Below are 20,601 nucleotides of genomic sequence, written 5' to 3'. Positions count from 1 at the left end.
GAGAGGCACTAATCCTAAACTAGATCCATCGTAAGCAAACTCCACAAGTTATGAAACACTTTCTTTGTATTTTCTCTCTCTTTTTTGGTCACAGGGCTTGAACTCGGCCCAGGCACTGTCCCTGAGCTCTTTTTGCTCAAGGATAGCATTCTACCACTGAACCACAGCTCTGGTTCGGGTTTTTGAGTGGTTAATTGGAGATAAGAACCTCATAGGGACTTTCCTGCCCAGGCTGGCTTTGAATTTCGATCCTCAGGTCTTAGCCTCCTGAATAGGATTACAGGTGTGAGCCATTGTCACCCGGCTCTTCAAATTATTTATCTTTTTTTTTTTTTTTGGTGCCTGAACTCTGGGCCTGGGCGCTGTCCCTCAGCTCTTCAGCTCAAGGCTAGCGCTCTACCACTTGAGCCACAACACCACTTCCGGCTTTTTTCTTTTTGCTTATATGGTGCTGAGGAATCGAACTCAGGGCCTCATGCATGCAAGGCAAGCGCTCTACCACTGAGCCACCTTCCCAGCCCTCTTCGAATTATTTATAGGGAAGAAAATTTGTGGAAGACAGGAATAGGGCAGAAGTTGGATATTTAGAAATGTTTACTTTTCAGACATTTTCTAGGCTTTGGAGTTGGCTATGCTGACTTAATTTGTAGACTTAATACCCTAAAGATAGATGGGGAACACCAAGTATTTAAAAATCTTGCCTCCTAGAAAGCTTTAGTCCTGGATACTGAGAATCACTACAGTCCTCTAGAAAGGAGTCGAGGTGCAGGGAAAAACTGAATGTCATTCATTGTTTTAACTATAGCAATCCGAGATTTGCAAGAGTAAGAAACAACCATTACAAGGCCATAACTTTCAGAATCTTCAGAATAAAAGATGTATTGATCGATTAACGTTATTATTCTTGTTATGAAGTTATCCGTGTAGCCCGGCACAGTGGCTCCTGCCTGCAGTCCTAGCTGCTCGGGAGGCTGAGTTTCTACATTTTCTTGGGGGCGACAAGGAAACCCGTTTCTCCTTACTTTTACCTAGAAAGTACATCTGGAAAACTAGGCTTGGGGGGCGGGGCCGAGGTGCTCTGGCCTTGGCCGGGGGCGGGCTTCCTTGCCTGCGGACCAATCGCGGCGCGCCGCTCCTCAGGTCGGATGCCGATTAGTGGTTGCCATGGCTGCGGGCGTTCGCTTGGCAAGATGGCGGCGGCAGGGCGGCGGCGCGGGCCGCCTTCTCCCCCGTGAGGCCGCGTCGCTCCCGGGGCCCGCGCGCGGCTGAAGGCATGGGCTTCCCGCCGGCGTCCGCTCTCCTGCCGGGACTCCTGCTGCTGCTGGGCGCCCTGAGGCCGCTGAGGGGGGACCTGGGTGTGTGCGCCCGGGGCCGGGGCCGGGGCCGGGGCCGGGGCCGGGGCGGCCTCGGGGCGGCCGCCGCTGACTCCGCCCGTCCGCTTCCTCCCGGCCAGTGTTCGTCCCCTCGGTCCTCCGGATGTCCAGCCCCGAGGTCAGCGCGTCCCTGGTCGGGGCCGGCGAGGAGGTGACGGTGTCCCTGGCCGAGCTGCCGGCGGAGGCGGGTAAAGATTCCGCCCGGGGGGCGCAGGGCTCCGCGGGCCCCCGCACGCCCCTGCCCGCCCCGCACGCCCCTGCACGCCCCGCACACCTGCCCGCCCCGCACGCCCCTGCACGCCCCGCACGCCCCTGCACGCCTGCCCGCCCCGCACGCCCCGCACGCCCCTGCACGCCCCGCACACCTGCCCGCCCCGCACGCCCCTGCACGCCCCGCACGCCCCTGCCCGCCCCGCACGCCCCTGCACGCCTGCCCGCCCCTGCCCGCCCCGCACACCTGTCCGCCCCTGCACGCCCCCGCAGGCCCCGCACACTGCCTGCCCTGCACGCCCCCGCAGGCCCCCGCAGGCCCCTGCACGCCCCGCACACCTGCCCGTCCCGCACGCCCCTGCACGCCTGCACGCCCCCGCACGCCCCGCACGCCTGCACGCCCCCGCACGCCCCACACACCTGCCCGCCCTGCACGCCCCCGCACGCCCCGCACACCTGCCCGCCCCGCATGCCCCTGCACGCCTGCCTGCCCTGCACGCCCCTGCACGCCCCCGCACGCCCCGCACACCTGCCCGCCCCGCACGCCCCGCACACCTGCCCGCCCGTCTCTCCTCAGGAGTGTGGCCACCCCCAGCGTGTGGCGAGCCGCGCGGGGACGCCGGGACCTGGAGCGTGGCCCTGACCCCCGGGGGCGCGGTAAGACCCTACGCCGAGGCCCTGCCCAGGGCTCCTGCAGTCCTCTCTGTCTGTGCGACTGTCTGTCTGTCTGTCGGTCCATCCGTCTGTTTGTCTGTCCCGTGCTGGAGACTGACTCTGGACCTTGTGCACGAGGCAAGTGATTTGACGCTGTGGGTTCCATGTCCAGAACTATGGACTTGTGCTCTCCGTGTGACACCCATCCAGCCCTGGTTTCTTACTCTAGGGTCAGGGGGTCCTCAGATGCATTTCAAGGGGGTCTGTGAAGGCTGTGAACTTGTGTGACGTTCTATGTATATTCTGTGGGGGTTTCTTTCCATGTATTTTCTATTCTGTGGGGTGTTTTTTCCATTTGTTTTCTTCTTCTTTTTTTTTTTTAAATTGTCATTTTCAAGGTACAGAAGGATTACCGTTACATGCCAGGTACAGAGGACATTTCTTTCTGGACGATGTACCCCCCCCCCCTTCCCTTGCACTCCGTGTATTTTTTGATGAAAAGGTCACCAGCCTTAGTCAGATAATCAAATGGGCCTGGTACTAAAGAAAAGTGCTTTATAACCATGGGTCTTGTTCAGGTCTGAGCTTCTGTGTTGGAACACACAAGCCTGGAGAGATTGACTGTCCTCTGTGAATCAGTGCTCACTGGGCAGCAACAGTACTGGAGATGGATGGAAGCAGATGCTAGCCTTTTTGTGCTGGTCTGGGGGCTTGAGCTCCAGATCTCATGCTCTTGCTTAGCTTTCTCTGGTCAAGGCTGGTGCTCTACTACTTGAGCCACATCTCCACTTCATGCTTTTGAATGATTAATTGGAGATAAGAGTTTCATAGATTTGTCTGCCTGGGTAGTTTCGTATCTGGATTGTCAGATCAGCCTCCTGACTAGGAGTATAGGCATAATCCACTAATACCCAGCATCATTCATCTTCTATTGGGAAGTTGATCTTCTATTAATGGATAAAAATCACACACAAAAAAGGTGCTTGGGCTGGGAAGGTGGCTCAGTGGTAGAGCACTTGCCTTGCATGCATGAGGCCCTGGGTTCAATTCCTCAGCACCACATAAGCAAAAAGAAAAAAACCAGAAGTGGCACTGTGGCTCAAGTGGTAGAGCGCTAGCCTTGAGCTGAAGAGCTGAGGGACAGCGCCAGGCCCAGAGTTCGGGCCCCATGACCAGACCCCCCCCCCAATAAAAAAAAGGTGCTCAACAAATTGAGCTCTGTATTGCACCTACACTTTGTGTTCTCTAAGGATCCACGTTCTTGCCTTTTATGTGAAAGCAGTAGGTTTGGAGATGGATTTGCAGAGGCTTATATCATGTTTGTATGCAGTTCTCCTTTTCTTAAAGAAATTAAGGATGGCCTATTATATTTCCTCCTAAGTGTAGATGCTGTTTGAGTCACTCTAGAAGCCCAGCAGTGAGCCATGGACAGGTGGCTTACGCCTATAATCCTAGCTACTCAGGAATCTGTGATCTGAGGATTGTGGTTTGAAGCCAACCCATCAGGAAGTCCAGGAGACTCTTATCTCTAATTAACAAGTGGTAGAGGAAAAAAAAAAAAAAAAAAAGCTAAGAGATAGCACCCAGACCCTGAGTTCATGTCCCTATACAAGTATAAAAAGTTAAAAAAAAAAAGTAAAAGTCTAGCATGGTTTCCTTTCAGAATGTGCTGGACGTGACTGTGCGCTTCAATGGCAGTCTGCAGTGCTCCTCGAATGAGACTGATTCCTTCTCCGAGATGCCGTGTCTTCTCCAGACCCTGCTGGTCTCCGCATCTCACAATTCCTCCTGCTTGGCACATCTCCTCATCCAGGTGGAGATGTATGCCAACTCTTCTCTCACCCAAAATGCATCAGGCAAGTAAAGCCCATCAATACACTCGCGTCCAGCCTTATCTGTTTGTTCTCCATACACACCTGAAGTTTGTTAAGCTTGCTTGTCCTCACTTTTGGCTATCTTCCCTTCCTAAATGCATCATTTTTTGACTAGCTTTCTTAAGTTTCCTCTGTGTACTGTTGCTGTATCTTTTGTATGCCTCTTTCAGTCCTTTTTGGGAAAGCACACTTGACTTTATTGGGAAGTTATTGGGAATGTCATGTATAAATAGCTGGATGTAGGAAACGTCAAGCATTTTATTTTATTTTTTTGTCAGTCTTGCAGCTTGAACTCAGGGCTTGGGCGCTGTCCCTGAACTCTTTTTGCTCAAGGCAAGAGCTCTACCACTTTGAGCCTACTTCCAGTTTTTGGGTGGTTAATTGGAGATAAGAGTTTCATGGGGACTTTTCTGCCCTTGGTGGCTTCCAGCCACAATCCTCAGGTATCAGTCTCCTGAGTGGCGTGAGCCACTGGCACTGGCACTTTGGTTATTATGAGATGTCTGCTCTGACCCTAGGAACATGTGGACAGATTTGCATCCAGTTGCCAAGAAATCCAGTTGCCAGAAACCAAAAAACAACATGAGAGGACAGAGAGGAGGTGGGAGTGACTGGTAGCCGTGAAGCTGGTGGATGGCATGGGACATATAGAGAGAGATCAGATTTCTCTTGTTGACAGTAAACCCTGAAATGCCCTGCTGTAGGCATGGGCTTGCTTACACACCTTGTAACAGGCTTGCACAGGGACAGACAACTTATTCCTGATCCATCTACCTTTGGGGGTCCTGCTATTTTTTTTTTTTTTTTGTCAGTTGTAAGGTTTGTCAGTTGAGGGCGCTGTCCTTCAGCTCTTCAGCTCAAGGCTAGCACTACCACTTGAGCCACAGTGCCACTTCCGGCTTGAGCCACCTTCCCAGCCCCCTGCTATGTTTTTGAGCTCTATATGGGGTTCGACGCTCATTAGATGCTTCTAGCAGCCACCCTTGGAGTTGGTTGCAAGCAGAGCTGCTGTGTGGTTTCTATCACCTTTTCAGACTACAAGGGCCAGCTTCTGTCCTTTCTCTGGTATAGCTATTCATTTTATCTGGCAAGTGATAGTGGGAAATTGAGAGGCATCGCCTTCCTAGAAGCTAAAGCACTGTGTGCCAATTCCGGCAAGAAAGGTCTCAAAGAATTTGAGGTTTTTTTTTAAAATTTCTTGATGATAATATTTTCTTGGGAGGAACATTACTGGAGTTTGAACTTATGGCGTTATGTCTTCTAGGCAGGTGCTCTACCACTTGAACCACACTTCCGGTGTGGCATTTTTGCTGGTTAATTGGAGATGAAATGTCACAAATTTTTCTGCCCAGGCTGCCTTTGAACTTTGATGCTTTGATATATAACTTTGATATATAATATCAGTCTTGAGTAGCTAAGATTACAAATATGCGCCTATATTTTGAATGTGCAGACAAGATGTTTGGTCCGATTATTGCCTGTTGGAATGTTTTCTGCTGGGTGTATTTTTCAGAGAACATGGCTGTCATTCCGCACCAGGTGTATCAGCCCCTGGGTTCTTGTCCTTGCAACTTAGTGGCCGGGGCCTGTGACATTCGCTGCTGCTGTGACCAGGTAGGTTCCATCATTGCGTGGGTCCACCACACGCTCTTCTCCACGCTGCCTTCACTTTGGGGCTGCTGTGAGCAGTGCTGCGGGGGAGTGTAGGTTTCTGCCACTGAGCCACCTTCCCAGCTCTGGAGTGTAGGCTTCTGGTGCTTGCACGTTTCATTCTAAGATGAAGTAGACTCCTTGCGCTGATGTTTCACCTTCGGCTCTTCTCCAGCTGCCTGCTAAAGCATTTTACATCCCTGTCAGCAACGTCCATGGGCTATACTTTTTCCATATCTTTGCCAACACTTATCTGTCCTTTTTTTTTTTTTTTAATGGTACTGGGATTGAATTAAGGGCCTCCAACTTGCTAGGCATGTGCTCTACCACTTGAGCCACGCCCCAGCCCCTGCCTGTTTTTTGATGATTGCCACTCTAGCAGGTGAGAAGTGAGGTTTCACTGAGATTTCAGCTTCCACTTTAGCAGCAGATACAGACATCCTTTCATGCACTGACGGGCTACTTGTAAGTCTTCATGGAGCAAAGTGCGGACTCCTTGCATGTCAGTGTTTATCACAGATATTCCTCATGGCCCTTATCAGATCCATGATGTGCAGAAGGCCTCTCCCTGCGTCCTGGTCCACCTTCTTGTTGTCTATGAGGGCCACATGTTTCCTAATTTGATAAGATCTCATTTATCTAAGTTCTCTTCTGCTTGTGTTTCTGGGTTCATATCCAAGAAATTGTGGCTTAGTCCTTGGTCCCCTGCATATGTGCATGTGTGTGCGTACACACACACACAAACACACACACACACTTCCTTTGTGCTAATACCAGGGCTTGAACTTTGCTTCACACTTTTTTTTTTTTCAGTCCTGAGGCTTGAACTCAGGGCTTAGGCTCTGTCCCTGAGTCTTCTCTTTGTTCAAGGCTAGCGCTCAACTACTTAAGCCACAGTACCACGTCTGGTTTTTTCTGGATATGTGGTACTGAGGAATGGAATCCAGGCGTCATGCATGCTAGGCAAGCACTCTACCACTAAGCCACATTTCAGCCCTTGACTTCATACTCTTTTTTTTTTTTTTTTTGCTGGTTGTGGAACCTGAACTCTGGGCCTGGGCGCTGTCCCTCAGCTCTTCAGCTCAAGGCCAGCGCCCTACCACTTGAACCACAGCACCACTTCCAGCTTTTTCTGCTTCTGTGGTGCCAAGGAATCGAACCCAGGGCCTCATGCATGCAAGGCAAGCACTCTACTACTGAGCCACCTTCCCAGCCCTCTATATTGATTTTTTTTAGTGTATCTGGTGCTTTATCCAGCTGATTCTCTTGAAGGCCCGAAGCATGTGTGGAGCTGCATAGGGAACCGACTAAGGAAATGCTACAAGTGTTTACAGCTTATACACACTTTCGGGGGGATAGGGGATTGCTGGGCTATGCACTGCTGACTGGGACCACGTGTTCTCATCGACCTGTGCCTGCTTTCAGGAGTGCTCCAGCCAGCTTCGAGAGCTGTTCAGGATGTCCTGCTTCTCAGGAGTGTTCGGGGGAGATGTGAACCCTGTGTTTGATCAGCTGTGCGCTGTGGGGACCACCTACCCCGTTCCTGACTGGTTTCCTCTCCTGTGTGTGCAGTCGTCCCTGGCCAACTCACCCTACCTTGGCCACTTCTACCATGGGGCTACGTGAGTGCTGAGCTGCTGCTGGGAAGGGCCTCGTTCCCCACGCCACAGACCCTGAATTTTGGACATGTTTTCCTCAGCATCTTAAAGAATTTTATTCTAGGTTTCAGTGTTTTGTTTTTTATTCCACTGTAGAGCTTGAACTCAGGGCCTGGGCTCTGTCCCTGAGCTCTTTTGCTCAAGGCTAGCATGCTAGTGGCATGAGGCCCCAGCACCCGGCTTCTTTTTTTTTTAATGTTGGAAAGAATTGAGCCTCAGGAAATAAACTAATTGCAGCTAGAGCCAATAGCTTATGTCTGTAACCTTAACCACTCAGACTGAGAGCTGAGGATCATGATTCAAAGCCAGACCAGGCAGGATAGTCTGTGAAACTTCTCTCTACTTAACCAGCAGAAAGCTAGAAGTAGAGGTGTGGCTTAAGTGACAAGAGCATTAGCTGAAGTTCAAGAATCTTAGTGAGTGCATGAGGCCCTGAATTCATGTTCTCTACATGTGTGCACATGCGCACATACACACACACACAGAGGAAGAAGTTGAAGGGAAGGGTCTCTGCAGATGCTAGCTGGAGGCATTAGTGATGGTTTTTCTCATGGACCTGCAGTTCTCCTAGACAGGACCCAGACTTTGATGTCTACCTGGAGCCTGGCCTCAAAGACTCTTCGGATCTGGGTTACAGACAGGGAGATCCAATCATGACTGCGAAGAAGACATATTTCACTGTTCCACAGGTAAGGACTGCCACTGTAACTTGCCAGCTCTTTTATTTTCCCCTTCCTGCTGCGAGTATACCACACCACACTCTTGGAAATTCTCCCTCGGTACTTGCTTATTTTTCCCCTGTGGATTTTCCAGGGACTTTGCTCCTAATTCTCAGAACGGACTTGTCTCTAAATTTCTGTGGGAGTAATGAGTAGTCTTCACTTCTGATAGTTTAGGAGCCAATTTCTGTTAAGGTAGAGAGATAGCATTTTATGTAACATTCTAGAATTTGGAATTTTAGAATTACAAGTTTTATAGGAAACATTATTTTTTTTAAGCCCAGTGGTATTAGGAAATAAATATTTGTGAGAAGAAAACTTGAGACATTCTGGGCGCTGGTGGCTCACATCTATAATCCTAGCTTGTACCAAGGCTGAAATCTGAGGATTAACATTCAAGGCAGCCTGAGCAAGACAGTCCATGAGACTCTTATCTCCAATTAATCACCAGAAAACTAGAAGTGGCGCTGTGGCTCAAAGTGGTAGAATACTAGTCTTGATCAAAAGAGCTCAAGGGCAGCACCTGGGCCTTGAGTTCAAGACCTACAAATGACAAAACAAAAAACAATGAGACACCAAACCACTTCTCTTTGCTGTTCATGTGAATCCATTTTTTTCTTCTTTTTGCCAGTCATGGGGCCTGAGCTCTGGGCCTGGGCGCTGTCCCTCAGCTCTTCAGCTCAAGGCTAGCATTCTACCACTTGAGCCACAGCACCACTTCTAGCTTTTTCTGTTTATGTGTTACTGAGGAATCAAACCCATGGCTTCATGCATGCTAGGCAAGCACTCTACCACTGAGCCACATTCCTAACCTGAATCCTTTTTTTTTTTTTTTTTTTGCCGGTCATTGGGCTTGAACTCTGGGCTTGGGTGCTATCCCTTAGCTCTTCAGCTTAAGGTGAGCACTCTACCACTTGAGCCACAGCGCAACTTCCAATTCTCTGGTAGTTGATTGGAGATAAGAATCTCATGGACTTTCCTGCTCGGGCTGGCTTTGAACCATAATCCTCAGATCTCAGCCTCCTGAGTAGCTAGGATTACAGGCGGCGTGAGCCACCAGTGCCCAGCTCTGAATCCATTTTTATGGTATTAAAAGACATGGGAGCCAGGTGCAGTGGCTCATATCTGTAATCTTAGGTGCTTGAGAGGGCAAGTTCAAGAGGATCACATTTTCAGGCTAGCCCAGTCAGAAAAGTTTGTGGAGACTACATCTCAGTGGAAGACACTGGGCTTGCTGATGTACACCTATTATCCCAGTTATGGTAGGAACCCTAAAATAGGACTATCATAGTCTAGTGATATGCCAGAATGTAAGACGCTATCCCAGTGCAAGCTGGTTGCTAGTAGCTCATGTCTGTACTCCTAGCTACTCAGGAAGCTAAGATGTGAGGATCCACGGTTCAAAGCCAGCCTGGGCAGGAAAGTCTGTGAGACTCTTATCTCCAGTTAACCCCCAGAAAACCGGAAGTGGTACTATGGCTTAAGTGGTAGAGTGCTCGCCTTGAGCTGAAGAGCTGAGAGACAGCACCCAGAGTTCAAGCCCCATGACTGACAACAACAACAACAACAAAACAGTGCAATCAAGAGGTGGAGGTGTGACTTATTAGTAGAATATCAACCAGTCAAGCTTCTGGCCTTGAATTCAAGGAAATACTGCCAAAACATCTCCCCAAAAGAAGACAAAATGAGGTAGCAGCTGGGATTGTAATTAGGGGTAGAGTGCGCACTCTAAGGTATGCAGAGCCCTGAGTTCAATCCTCATCATCAAAAAAAATCTGGTTCTAATGAAGGAGAAAAATGAATAAAATGGTCATGTCTTCACAAAGCAAGTGGGACAGGGCAAGGCACGGTCCTTGTTTTTATTCTTAAATTTATTCATTTTCTGTTTTGTTTTTGATTCAGGGTCTTGCTCTGTAGATCAGGCCTGGAAACTGACTCTCTTCCCACCCCAGCCTCCCAAGTACTGGGACGCTAAGGCCTGAGCCCTGCACAGCCGGCCTTTGGTGCTTATTAAATACTGCTGGGGGAGTGGCCTCAGCCCCGGTGCATCCAGAAGGTGGCTGGTGGACGGAGGAGATGTTGGCTAGCCTTTGTGGAACAGCAGCAGGCAGCCGCAGGAAGGATTTGAAGAGGCGCTGCTGCCAGGGGTGTGCTCAGTTTGTGTTTCTGGTATAGGTGTCCCTGGCGGGCCAGTGTCTGCGGGATGCCCCGGTGGCCTTCCTTCAGAACTTTGCTGCTGAATGTGCTACTAATTTGGAAGTGTACCAGGAGCCAGACAGTCAGACAGTGAATGTCAAGATAAAGAATGGGGTTCTGGGAGGTATGTAATATTTGCTTGAAGAAAGAACAGACTTGACTTGAATGTTAATATAAACTATGACATAAGTCACTTTTTTTTTTTTTTTTTTTGGTTGAGGGGCTTGAACTCTGGGCCTGGGCGCTGTCCCTCAGCTCTTCAGCTCAAGGCGAGCGCTCTACCACTTGAGCCACAGTACCACTTCTGGTTTTCTGGTGGTTCATTGGAGATAAGAGTCTCACAGACTTTCCAGACTTTCCTGTCCGGGCTGGCTTTCAGCTGAGATCCTCAGATCTCACCCTCCTGAGTAGCTAGGATTACAGGTGTGAGCCACCAGGGCCCAGCTTAAATATATATATATATGTATATTATATATATATATATATATATATATAATATACATATATATATATATTTTTTTTTTTTTTTTGTCGTGGGAGCAGAACTCTGGGCCTAGGCGCTGTCCCTCAGCTTTTCAGCTCAAGGCTAGCACTCTACCACTTGAGCCACAGTGTCACTTCCAGCTTTTTTCTGCTTATGTGGTGCTGAGGAATCAAACCCAGGGCCTCATGCATGCAAGGCAAGCACTTTACCACTGAGCCACCTTCCCAGCCCTTTTTTTTTGGTTTTATCCCTGAGCTTTTTGGCTCCAGGCTGGCACTTTGCCCCTTCCACTTTCAGCTTTTTGGTGGTTAATTGGAGATAAGAGTTTTACAGATGTTTCTGCTTGGGCTGGCTTCTAACTGGAATCCTTAGACCTCATTTTCCTGAGTAGCTAGGATTATAGGTGTGAGCCACCAGCATTTGGCTCTACAAATCAACTACTGGAAAATAATAGCATTTTTGTTTGGAGAAGAGCAGAGCACATTTGGTGTGTTGCTCTCCCCCAAGAACTTTTTTTTTGGCTAGTCCTGGGGCTTTGAACTCAGGGCCTGGGCTCTGTCCCTGAGCTGCTTTTGCTAGCACTCTACCACTTGAGCCACAGCACCACTTCCAGCTTTTTCTGTGTATGTGGTACTGAGGAGTTGAACCCAGGGCTTCATGCTTGCTAGGCAAGCACTCTACTACTGAGCCACCTTCCCAGCCCCACCTACAAGCTTTTATGTCAGTCATGAGTGACGCTTGGAGAGGAGGGGCTCAGCTGTGGCACCGAGTATGGACAGCTGTGGCTGGCTTGCAGGGTAGGCATGATACCCACTCTGCTCGCTCAGCTTTGCTTTGAGTACCGAGACATGATGGCGTAAACTGTGAGTGCCGTGGGAGTTCACCTGGGTCCCTTTTCAGGCACAGTCACCCCAACCGTGATCTATGAGGAAGCCAGTGGCCTGGATGCATTCATCACTAGCTCAGGTAAGCAGCCCCCCTTCATGCCAACTGTCACATAGTCCCTGTGTGAAGCACTGCGTTCTGCAGGCTGACCTTGAACTCCAGCACTCGTGATCCTGCCAAGAAGCTGGTTGCACAGGCATGCGCCATCTTGCCCTGCTTAAAATACACCTTGTTTTTTTTTTTTTGGTCGGTTGTGGGACCTGAACTCTGGGCCAGGGCACTGTCCCTCAGCTCTTCAGCTCAAGGCTAGTGCTCTACCACTTGAGCCACAGTGCCACTTCCAACTTTTTTTTGTTTATATTGTGCTGAGGAATCAAACCCAGGGCCTCATGCATGCAAGGCAAGCACTCTACCACTGAGCCACCTTCGCAGCCCTAAAAGACATTTTTAAGAAGCATTTAGAGCAGTCCCTCGGGTCGGGAAGGCTCCCAGCAGCACTTCATGTGTGCTGTGTTCTGTTTGCCTCAGCACCTCTATGACCTGGGCTGTGCCATCAGGGTCTGGATCTAGAGGGGCCAGCGTCCTTTGTAGCCTCCAGCCCCAGGAGCCTTTTCTTGAGTGCTTGTCAGGGAGGTAAAGGTTTCTGGGCATTCTCATTTCTTGCTTTACTTGGTAATTAAATTTTGTAGTGGTGATACACCAAGTAAGTTGTATGGCATGTCTGCCGTCACCCTGAACTCCTGTGTTCTACAGTGGGGGAGTTTCTGTTTTCCTTTCAATGTGCTGTAGATAAACACCCCACCCATGACTGTATCAGACTTTAGAAGTGTTCCCCACAGCTCTCCAGAGCCAGGTGGCAGCCTGCGTGTACGCGTGGAGCTGACATGGGGAACCTTCCACGTGGCGCCCATTTCCTCAGCTGAGTGTCGTATGGCTGCCATGAGTGGGTGCTGGGTACAGGAGTGGAAGGAAAGGGACTAAGGGTGACGCGGGGTGCCACCAGGCAGTAGAGGAGAAGGAGGGAAAACTGACCTGGGGGGCCCAGGGAAGCTCCCGCTGTGTTAGGTATCTGAGGAATAGACTTAAGTCCCAAGAAAAGCCTTAACTTCTGAGTGAGTTCTCTCATTTTCAGAATCATTTTTAAGCAGTGGCTCAGCCCCAAGAAATGTGCACGTGGAAGAGCATTACACTTTCAGATGGTACAACAACACCATCAGTGAAATCCGTGTCCGCATCCTACGGGCAGAAATCCACGCCCACCAGAAAGGTACTGATGAAATGCAGCAGCAACTCTTCCAGTTCAGAGAACTTTTTCCCCTTTCTGGATTCTTCATAATTAAGCTGGGTGCCAGTGGCTCACACCTGTAATCCAAGCTACTCAAGATACTCAAAAGGCACCTGACTCTACTTTGATTTATTTCTAGGGATAATGACGCAGAGATTTACTGTGAAGTTTTTAAGCCATGATAGCAGTAACGAAAAGGAATCGTCTGGCAATCCAGGTAAGACACACCCAGAAGTGTCGTCCTGCAGAGAGACTGTGCGCGCTCCTAGGCTGTGTGTGTCCCCTTGCAGGGCCCCGTCTTATCAGATTCCATTTCTGAACTGTATTTTTAATCACATGAATGTCCTGGTCTGTGAAAAATGAAAGGGGCTGAGTGGAGGTCGCCACCTTCTCTCCAGGGCAGTGTATGGAACTCTGGTGCCTGTTCCTTCATTCTGACTGCCTCTTTTGTGCATCGACAATGGCAGGAAATGAGAATCCTCCCTCACTGTGTTTGTCCAGGTTACCAGCGTGGCAAGCCTCTGCGAGTCCTCAATACCAACAGGGAGAACAAAGTCACAGCTTTACATCTCTGGCGCTCAGGTACTCCGACTCGGTCCTGTGATAAGCCCCCGAGTAAGCTAGGGTTGCAAATGTTCTCTTGTCAGGTGCTGGAACTCACACCTGTAATTCTGGCTATTCAGGAGGCTGAGAGCTAAAGATCATGGTTTGAAGCCAACTCTGGGCAAGAAAGTCTGTGAACCTCTTTACCTCCAATTAATCAGCAAAAAGCTGGAAGTGGAGGTGAGCCTCAAGTGGTAGAGCACCAGCCTTGAGCAAAAAACGCAAGGCAAAGAACAAGACCCCGAGTTCAAGCCCTCACGCGCGTGCACGCGCACACACAGACACAGAAACATTTTCCTATTTCAGTCTACTAATGTAATGGATCAGTGTGAAGACAGTTGGGTGGTGAGCAGGGCTTTTTCTTTCTGTGAGGAACGTTGGCATTGCTGGTAGCTGCAGTGCTGCTTGTTCATGAGAGTCAAGTAGCCAAGGAGATTGGCTGGGGTCAGAGAGAACTGTGAGTCATTGTGATCACCCACAGCAGCCAGGGCAAGCACTTGTGTGTTCCCAAAAACTACTGATGGCGCCAGACTGAGGTTCTGATGCCCAGAGGCCACCATTCAGTTTGGAAACTGTTAGAGTCACAGTAATCTCAGTTTTTTTTTTGGGGGGGTCCAGTTGTGGAGCTTGAACTCTGGGCCTGGGCGCTGTCCCTCAGCTCTTCAGCTCAAGGCTAGCGCTCTACCACTTGAGCCCCAGTGCCACCTCTGACTTTTTCTGAGTAGTTTATTGGAGATAACAGTCTCATGGGCTTTCCTAGTTGGGCTGGCTTTGAACTGAGATCCTCAGATCTCAGCCTCCTGAGTAGCTAGGATTATAGGATGAGCCACCAGCGTCTGGCAATAAAGCCATTAAAAAAAAAAAACAAACTGGAAACTATTTGTTACTTACTGATTTCTCTGTTTTTCCGGAAAAAACTTTGGAGTAGATTTCAATTTTATTTAGGAAAACCTGTTTTCTCTTACAGCTGGACGGGGCCTGTGCACATTAGCAGCTCTAGCCCCCATTTTATTTGGAGAAGATGTCCTGTCCGGGTGTCTTTTAGAAGTTTCGATACAGGAAAACTGTACTCAGCTCAGGTGAGCTTTTCTTTTTTCTGTGATCCCAGCAATGACTGGAGCCTAAAGTAGATGGATTGTGGACCAGGAGTATATCCAGGTGGGAAGCACGACCCTAGCCTATAAAGCAAATTGTAACAAATCCTCTATATTTCAATCTCCTGAGCAGCTGGCACTCAGCTATTCTGAGTGTTGGTTTGTTTGTTTTGTTTTTGGTGCTGGCACCCGGTCTTGGACACTGTCCACTGGAATCCATCTGAGGAAGTTTTTTTTTTTTTTTTTTTGGTTGGTCGTGGGGCCTGAACTCTGGGCCTGGGCGCTGTCCCTCAGCTCTTCAGCTCAAGGCTAGTGCTCTACTACTTGAGCCACAGTGCCACTTCCGGCTTTTTCTGCTATGGGTGCTGAGGAATTGAACCCAGGGCCTCATGCATGCAAGGCAAGCACTCTACCACTGAGCCACCTTCCCAGCCCCCACCTGAGCTTCTCTTGCTAAAGGCTAGCACTCTACCACTTGCCATAGCTACACTTCCAGTTTTCTGGTGGTTAATTGGAGATAAGAATCTCGGGCTGGGGCTGGGAAGGTGGCTCAGTGGTAGAGCGCTTGCCTTGCATGCCCGAGGCCCTGGGTTTGATTCCTCAGCACCACATAAGCAAAAAGAAAAAAGCTGGAAGTGGTGCTGTGGCTCAAGTGGTAGAGCGCTAGCCTTGAGCTGAAGAGCTGAGGGACAGCGCCCAGGTCCAGAGTTCAGGCCCCACAACCGGACCCAAGGAAAAAAAAAAAAAAACCCAATAAACCACCAGAACACTGGAAGTGGCGTTGTAACTCAAGTGGTAGAGCGCTAGCCTTGAGCTGAAGATCTGAGGGACATCACCCAAACCCAGAGTTCAAGCTCCACGACCAACAACAACAAAAAGTCTCACAGACTTTCTTTCCTGTCTAGGCTGGCTTTGAATTTGATCCTCAGATCTCAGCATCCTAAGTAGCTAGGATGACAGGCGTGAGCCACCGGTGCTCTATTGGGCTGAGTTTCCAGGGATCATTACTCATATGGGGCAAGGTCAGAGGAATTGTTCTTCCACCATACCCTATAGTTTAAGGGGGAGAGAGATAACTGTAAAAGTTACCCATCTTCAGGCCTAATGCACTCCTTGTTGCTAAGCTACCTGTCCTTATTGTAGCTTCCTTGTGGAAGTGCTCAGTGCCAAGTCTTAATCTGCACTTAATTTTATAGTTCTAAGTTCTGGCTAGATATTTGCATTCCTTTTACTATTGGGTCACTCCAGCTCATGAACTTAGCCTTGATGACTTGGTAAGTGACTTGACCTCCTCACTCCCGAGTTTTGTGATATGTAGAGGAGTCTGGGAAGCACACAGCACCCATGGAAGTTGCCAGCACTTGAGCCTAAAATCAAAGGTTGCTGTGCTGTGTCAGGTACATAACGCAGGCAGCGTAGGGCCAGCCTGGGAGGCTGCTCACGTGATGTGGGGCTTGGGGCCAAGGCCTAGCAGAAAGGGTTTCTGGACAGAGCATGCTGACCATGGCTTAAAAATGCCTTCCTTTCTTTCAGGGAGGATGTTGTTGAAAGACTTGAGTCACTAATACAAGCAACTCATGTCGCTATGAGAGGGAACTCTGATTACAGCGACCTGAGCGACGGCTGGCTGGACATCATGCGTAAGTGTGAAGCACCTGATTTGTCCCATGCCTGTTGCCTGCCGTGGGGCTGTGGGGCTAGCTGTGGAGGTCTTTTGTCTTTTTGTTTTCATGCCCATTTGTGTAGGGGTCACCTCTCCAGGCAGAAGGGCTTCATGTCCGTCCCCCCTCTTCCTCATGTCTTTAGGCTTTTAGGAGGAAATGACATTGCAGTGTTGCAGTTGTTTGATGAGCCAGCCATGTTAACAGAACCCAGGCTTAGGGTTTGCAGTGCTCCTCTGTTGTACACCGCAGCTTTGGGATGGCAGGACATGGGCATTTGAGAAGGTGTTAGGAAATGATGTGATTGAGAACGCCCTGTAAGTGAAAGATGCTGGATGGATGCGACTGCACGCCATGTGGCTGGCTCCAGCCTCAGCAGCACATGAGACAGAAAGCCTGGGGTGGCTATCCGAAGTGGGGAGTGGCTGCTGCGTACACACAAGTTGGCTAATTAGCACCTCTGTACACTGCCAAGGGTGGCGGAATTGTGGAGTGGCAGAGCCCATTATAGACGAGAGCCTCATGTGTGCAACTGCTATCGAATATTATTGTCCTGTGTGTGTGTGCCAGCACTGGGACTTAAACTGAGAGCCTTGTGTTATGCCTGACAGTGTAAGAAAGCCGGTATTAAACATTCTTTCAAGAAAGCACAACTTATATTTCTTAGGTGTGGATGCCCCTGTCGCACCTGTAAACAGCACAAGCGGCGCATGCCTGGATGTTCCCACCCAGCTTTCCATCCGGGTCCTGGTGGCCGATGCGGGTGCTGTGCAAGGGCTGGTTCAGCAGGAGGTGGTGGGCGTTGAGACCAGGTGTGCTCCCCATCTCAGTGAGGGGCGTCGGGAACAGGGCACACTCAGCCAGATTGCAGCCTGTAGTGATAAGAGTCAGTGACAGCTGCATTTATTTATACACTTATTTATTTCATTTTTTAGTTTCATTTTTTTGTTGGTCTTAGGGCTTGAACTCAGGGCCTGGGTGCTATCCCTGAGTTTTTCTGCTCAGGGCTAGTGCTCTACCACTTGAGCCACAGCATCACTTCTGGTTTTTTGGTGGTTCATTGGAGATAAGAGTCTCATGGAAGCCGGGCGCTGGTGGCTCACGCCTGTAATCCTAGCTACTCAGGAGGCTGAGATCTGAGGATCGCAGTTCAAAGCCAGCCCGGGCAGGAGAGACTGTGAGACTCCTATCTCCAAAAAACCACCAGAAAACCGGAAGTGGCACTGTAGCTCAAGTGGTAGAGCGCTCGCCTTGAGCTGAAGAGCTGAGGGACAATGCCCAGGCCCAGAGTTCAAGCCCCACGACCAACAAAAAAAAAAAAAGTCTCATGGACTTTCCTGCGCAGGCTGGCTTTGAACTGCAGTCCTCAAATTTCAGCCTCCTGAGTAGCTAGGATTACAAGTGTGAACTACATGCTCCCAGCTCAGCTATGTTAATACTGGAAACCCGTTCCGGCCCACCAGCACTCGGGCAGCGCTGAGTAAGATGGGTAAGATGATTCGATATGGAGTATATTTTGGTTCTTCAAATGTGACTGGTGTGCTGGTGGTTAGAGCACCAGTTGTAGGGACTTTGGTGGCAAACCAGCAGGTTCAGGTGTGGAAGTACCTGTCGCTTGGGCAGTTTCTGTGTGTCTCCTGCACTGCAGTGGTGATGACTTGGTTAGCCATGGGGTCCTGCTAAATGAAATGAATGTGTTCAAGGCTGGACAAGCCACATACGATGCATTCACGGCTCATGATTTCTCCATGGTCAGGAGCTTTCTGTCTTAGTCATCTCTTGGCTCCTCTTTGCTTGCTTGGCTCCATTGTCAGGTAAATCACCTCAAGAGATGGAAAGACAAGGCTAACAATATCCCACTTATGGCAAGTTAGCCAAATCCAGTGGAATGAGAAGCTGCTTCCTCAAAAAAGATCAGGACAGAGTTTGATTGGTTCAGTTTGGATCATGTATTCCTTGCTGAACCAATCACTGTGGCTGGGGCAACAGACAGCTCTGATTGTCCAGGCTCAGAGGATGGACTATTTACCCTAGATTCAGGCCTGGGCTAGAGCTGAGAATGGGGAGTAGTAGTTTCCCAAGGAAAAGCAGGGGTGCAGTTATTAGAAAAGAAGGGGAGCTAAGGAGGCAGACTACTTCATAGTGCTGTTCTGGTTTTGGTGCTGCTGGGAATGGAATCCAGGGCCCAGCACAGGTGAGGCAGCCTCTGTCACTGAGCCAGGTACAGCCTTTAGCACTGCTTTGAGGCCTTTAGGGGATGGGAACAGGCCTCCTTAGCTCTGGGCTCAGATTGCAGCCTGCCCTCAATGTAGGGTTGGCTGCAGTTCTTATTGTACAGTGTGAGACACACAAGTGTCCTTGAAAAGCCAGGTATTCTGCAACAGCTGGTCATTATAGCTGCAAGACAGGTTTGTGAGGGTCCATTACATTTGTCTCTCTCCTGTGTCTTCATCTATGATACAATGGTTGCTGCCCGTCCTGAGCAGACTAGAAATGAATGGTGGCTTGGTTACAGTATCTTCCCTCCTAGGTTCTCCACGGTGAACTGGCAGCACCAATGTGGACTTACCTGCGAGGACAGGGCAGGCCTGCTTCCCATCAGTGCAGCAGTGCAGTTCATTCAAATACCTGCACAGCTGCCCCACCCTCTGACAAGGTAATTCAGTGACCCACCTAATTGACACAGGAAATGGAAAAACCTATGTTTAAAAGGAGGAAGCTTGTTCCTCTAGTCAAGCTCTGATGCTTTCACTTGCAGTTGTTGAAATCTTGCACAATGTTTTGCAGATTCCAGATCAATTTTACAGAGTATGACTGTAATAGAAACGATGTGTGCTGGCCACAACTTCTGTATCCACTGACCCAGTATTATCAAGGTAAAGGAAAACTTCTGTAGTGTTAACCAGGTCTGTTATGCAGTTAAAAACAGTCTAAAGTAACGTGTAAATGTCAGGGAAAGCTGAAAATGTATAGAAAAATATAACCAAAAAATGTCCTAATCCCAAGGTCCTTAGAAATGGTCACAGTGACTGGTGTGGGTTATTTCTGTACAACTTTGGAAAAATCCAGAGCATCATTACTAGTCTTTGGCTGTCTTGCAGGAGAGCCGCATTCCCAGCGCGTGGCCAAGGGCTTAATGTTGGCCTGGTTTCTCCTGCTTGCAGTGCTGCTCAGCAAGCCTTGGGCCAGAATGTGCCGGCTTGGTGCTCTGTGGCCCCCTGCCTACAAGTCCTGCTGATACCCTGGACCTGTGTGGTAGTGGCTTCTGTGGTCATCCATACCTCCCTGGGACATCTTAATAAACAAAATGTCTTTTGTAGAAAATTCTTAACAAGTGTTCTGTGAATTTAATTCATTTCTGTTATGTTGATGTTCAAAACAATGTGTAAATCACTAAGAGATTTAGCTCATCATAAATGACTAAAGTCTCCATGCTTTACTTACACCAGAGTTAACGTTTAAGTTTTTTTTTGCTTTTGTTTTTGTTTTTTTGCTAGCCCTTGGAGCTTGAATTCTGGGCCTGGGTGCTGTCTCTGAGCTTCTTTGTGCTTAAGGGGTAGTGCTCTACACTCAAGCCACAGTGCAACTTCTGGATTTTTCTAAGTAGTTAATTGGAGGTGAGAGTCTCTCACAGACTTTTCTGCATGATCTGGCTTCGTCAGATCCTAGCCTCCCGAGTACCTAGGATTACAGGGGGTGAGCCACCAGCTCTGGGCTTCATATGAGTTTTGCACATCTCCTTAAACTTAATTTTTTTTTTTTTGTTGGTCCTGGGGCTTGAACTCTGGGCCTGGGCACTGTCCCTCAGCTCTTCAGCTCAAGGCTAGCGCTCTACCACTTGAGTCACAGCGCCACTTCCAGTTTTCTGGTGGTTTATTGGAGATAATAGTCTCACAGACTTTCCTGCCTGGGCTGGCTTTGAACTGGGATCCTCAGATCTCAGCCTCCCGAGTAGCTAGGATTACAGGCATGAGCCAGCGGCACCCAGCCTTAAACTTAATTTTGAAAAGCATTCTTTCCTTTTTCGTTTCTTCATTGAGCTCCTAAAGACTCTGGACATCCCAGTACACATAAAATAGGTTATTGCTTTGTCGTTTGCTGGAAGAGGTCCTAGGACACAGAGTTTTAAGCCTTTCTTCCAGTCTAAAGTTTTGTTTGTTTTTGTGGTTCTGGCGTTTGATTGAACTAGGTCCTGCCTCCCACTTGAGCCACACTCGCTGTTGTGTGTGTGTGTTTGTGTGTGTGTAATGTAGCG

At 49.3% G+C, this 20,601-nt stretch overlaps 1 protein-coding gene across 1 annotated transcript; it reads left to right on the top strand.

The window, feature by feature from the left end:
- Positions 1–1,198: 1,198 nt before the first annotated feature.
- Tctn2 (tectonic family member 2) lies at positions 1,199–19,664 on the top strand. Its single transcript, XM_042669002.1, has 18 exons — positions 1,199–1,355; positions 1,454–1,561; positions 2,161–2,240; positions 3,901–4,093; positions 5,625–5,725; positions 7,187–7,383; positions 7,982–8,108; positions 10,314–10,458; positions 11,719–11,784; positions 12,836–12,970; positions 13,128–13,205; positions 13,490–13,570; positions 14,559–14,670; positions 16,219–16,325; positions 17,014–17,158; positions 18,877–19,002; positions 19,134–19,222; positions 19,448–19,664. The coding sequence occupies exons 1-18, from the start codon at positions 1,274–1,276 to the stop codon at positions 19,582–19,584; spliced, it is 2,109 nt and encodes a 702-aa protein (XP_042524936.1). The 5' UTR covers positions 1,199–1,273; the 3' UTR covers positions 19,585–19,664.
- Positions 19,665–20,601: the final 937 nt, after the last annotated feature.

The sequence above is a fragment of the Dipodomys spectabilis genome, unplaced genomic scaffold (genome assembly GCF_019054845.1).
Source record: "Dipodomys spectabilis isolate Male_0828 unplaced genomic scaffold, ASM1905484v1 ptg000480l, whole genome shotgun sequence".
NCBI classification, from domain to species: domain Eukaryota; kingdom Metazoa; phylum Chordata; class Mammalia; order Rodentia; family Heteromyidae; genus Dipodomys; species Dipodomys spectabilis.
This window is presented reverse-complemented; position numbering and strand designations above follow the sequence as displayed.

What these genes read in the sequence shown, in the direction of transcription:
- Tctn2 (XM_042669002.1), top strand. Translation starts at nt 1,274, where the DNA reads ATGGGCTTCCCGCCGGCGTCCGCTCTCCTGCCGGGACTCCTGCTGCTG. An exon ending in CATATTTCACTGTTCCACAG is followed by an intron (nt 8,109 to 10,313) that starts GTAAGGACTGCC and finishes TTTCTGGTATAG; the next exon opens with GTGTCCCTGGCGGGCCAGTG. An exon ending in GAAAACTGTACTCAGCTCAG is followed by an intron (nt 14,671 to 16,218) that starts GTGAGCTTTTCT and finishes CCTTTCTTTCAG; the next exon opens with GGAGGATGTTGTTGAAAGAC.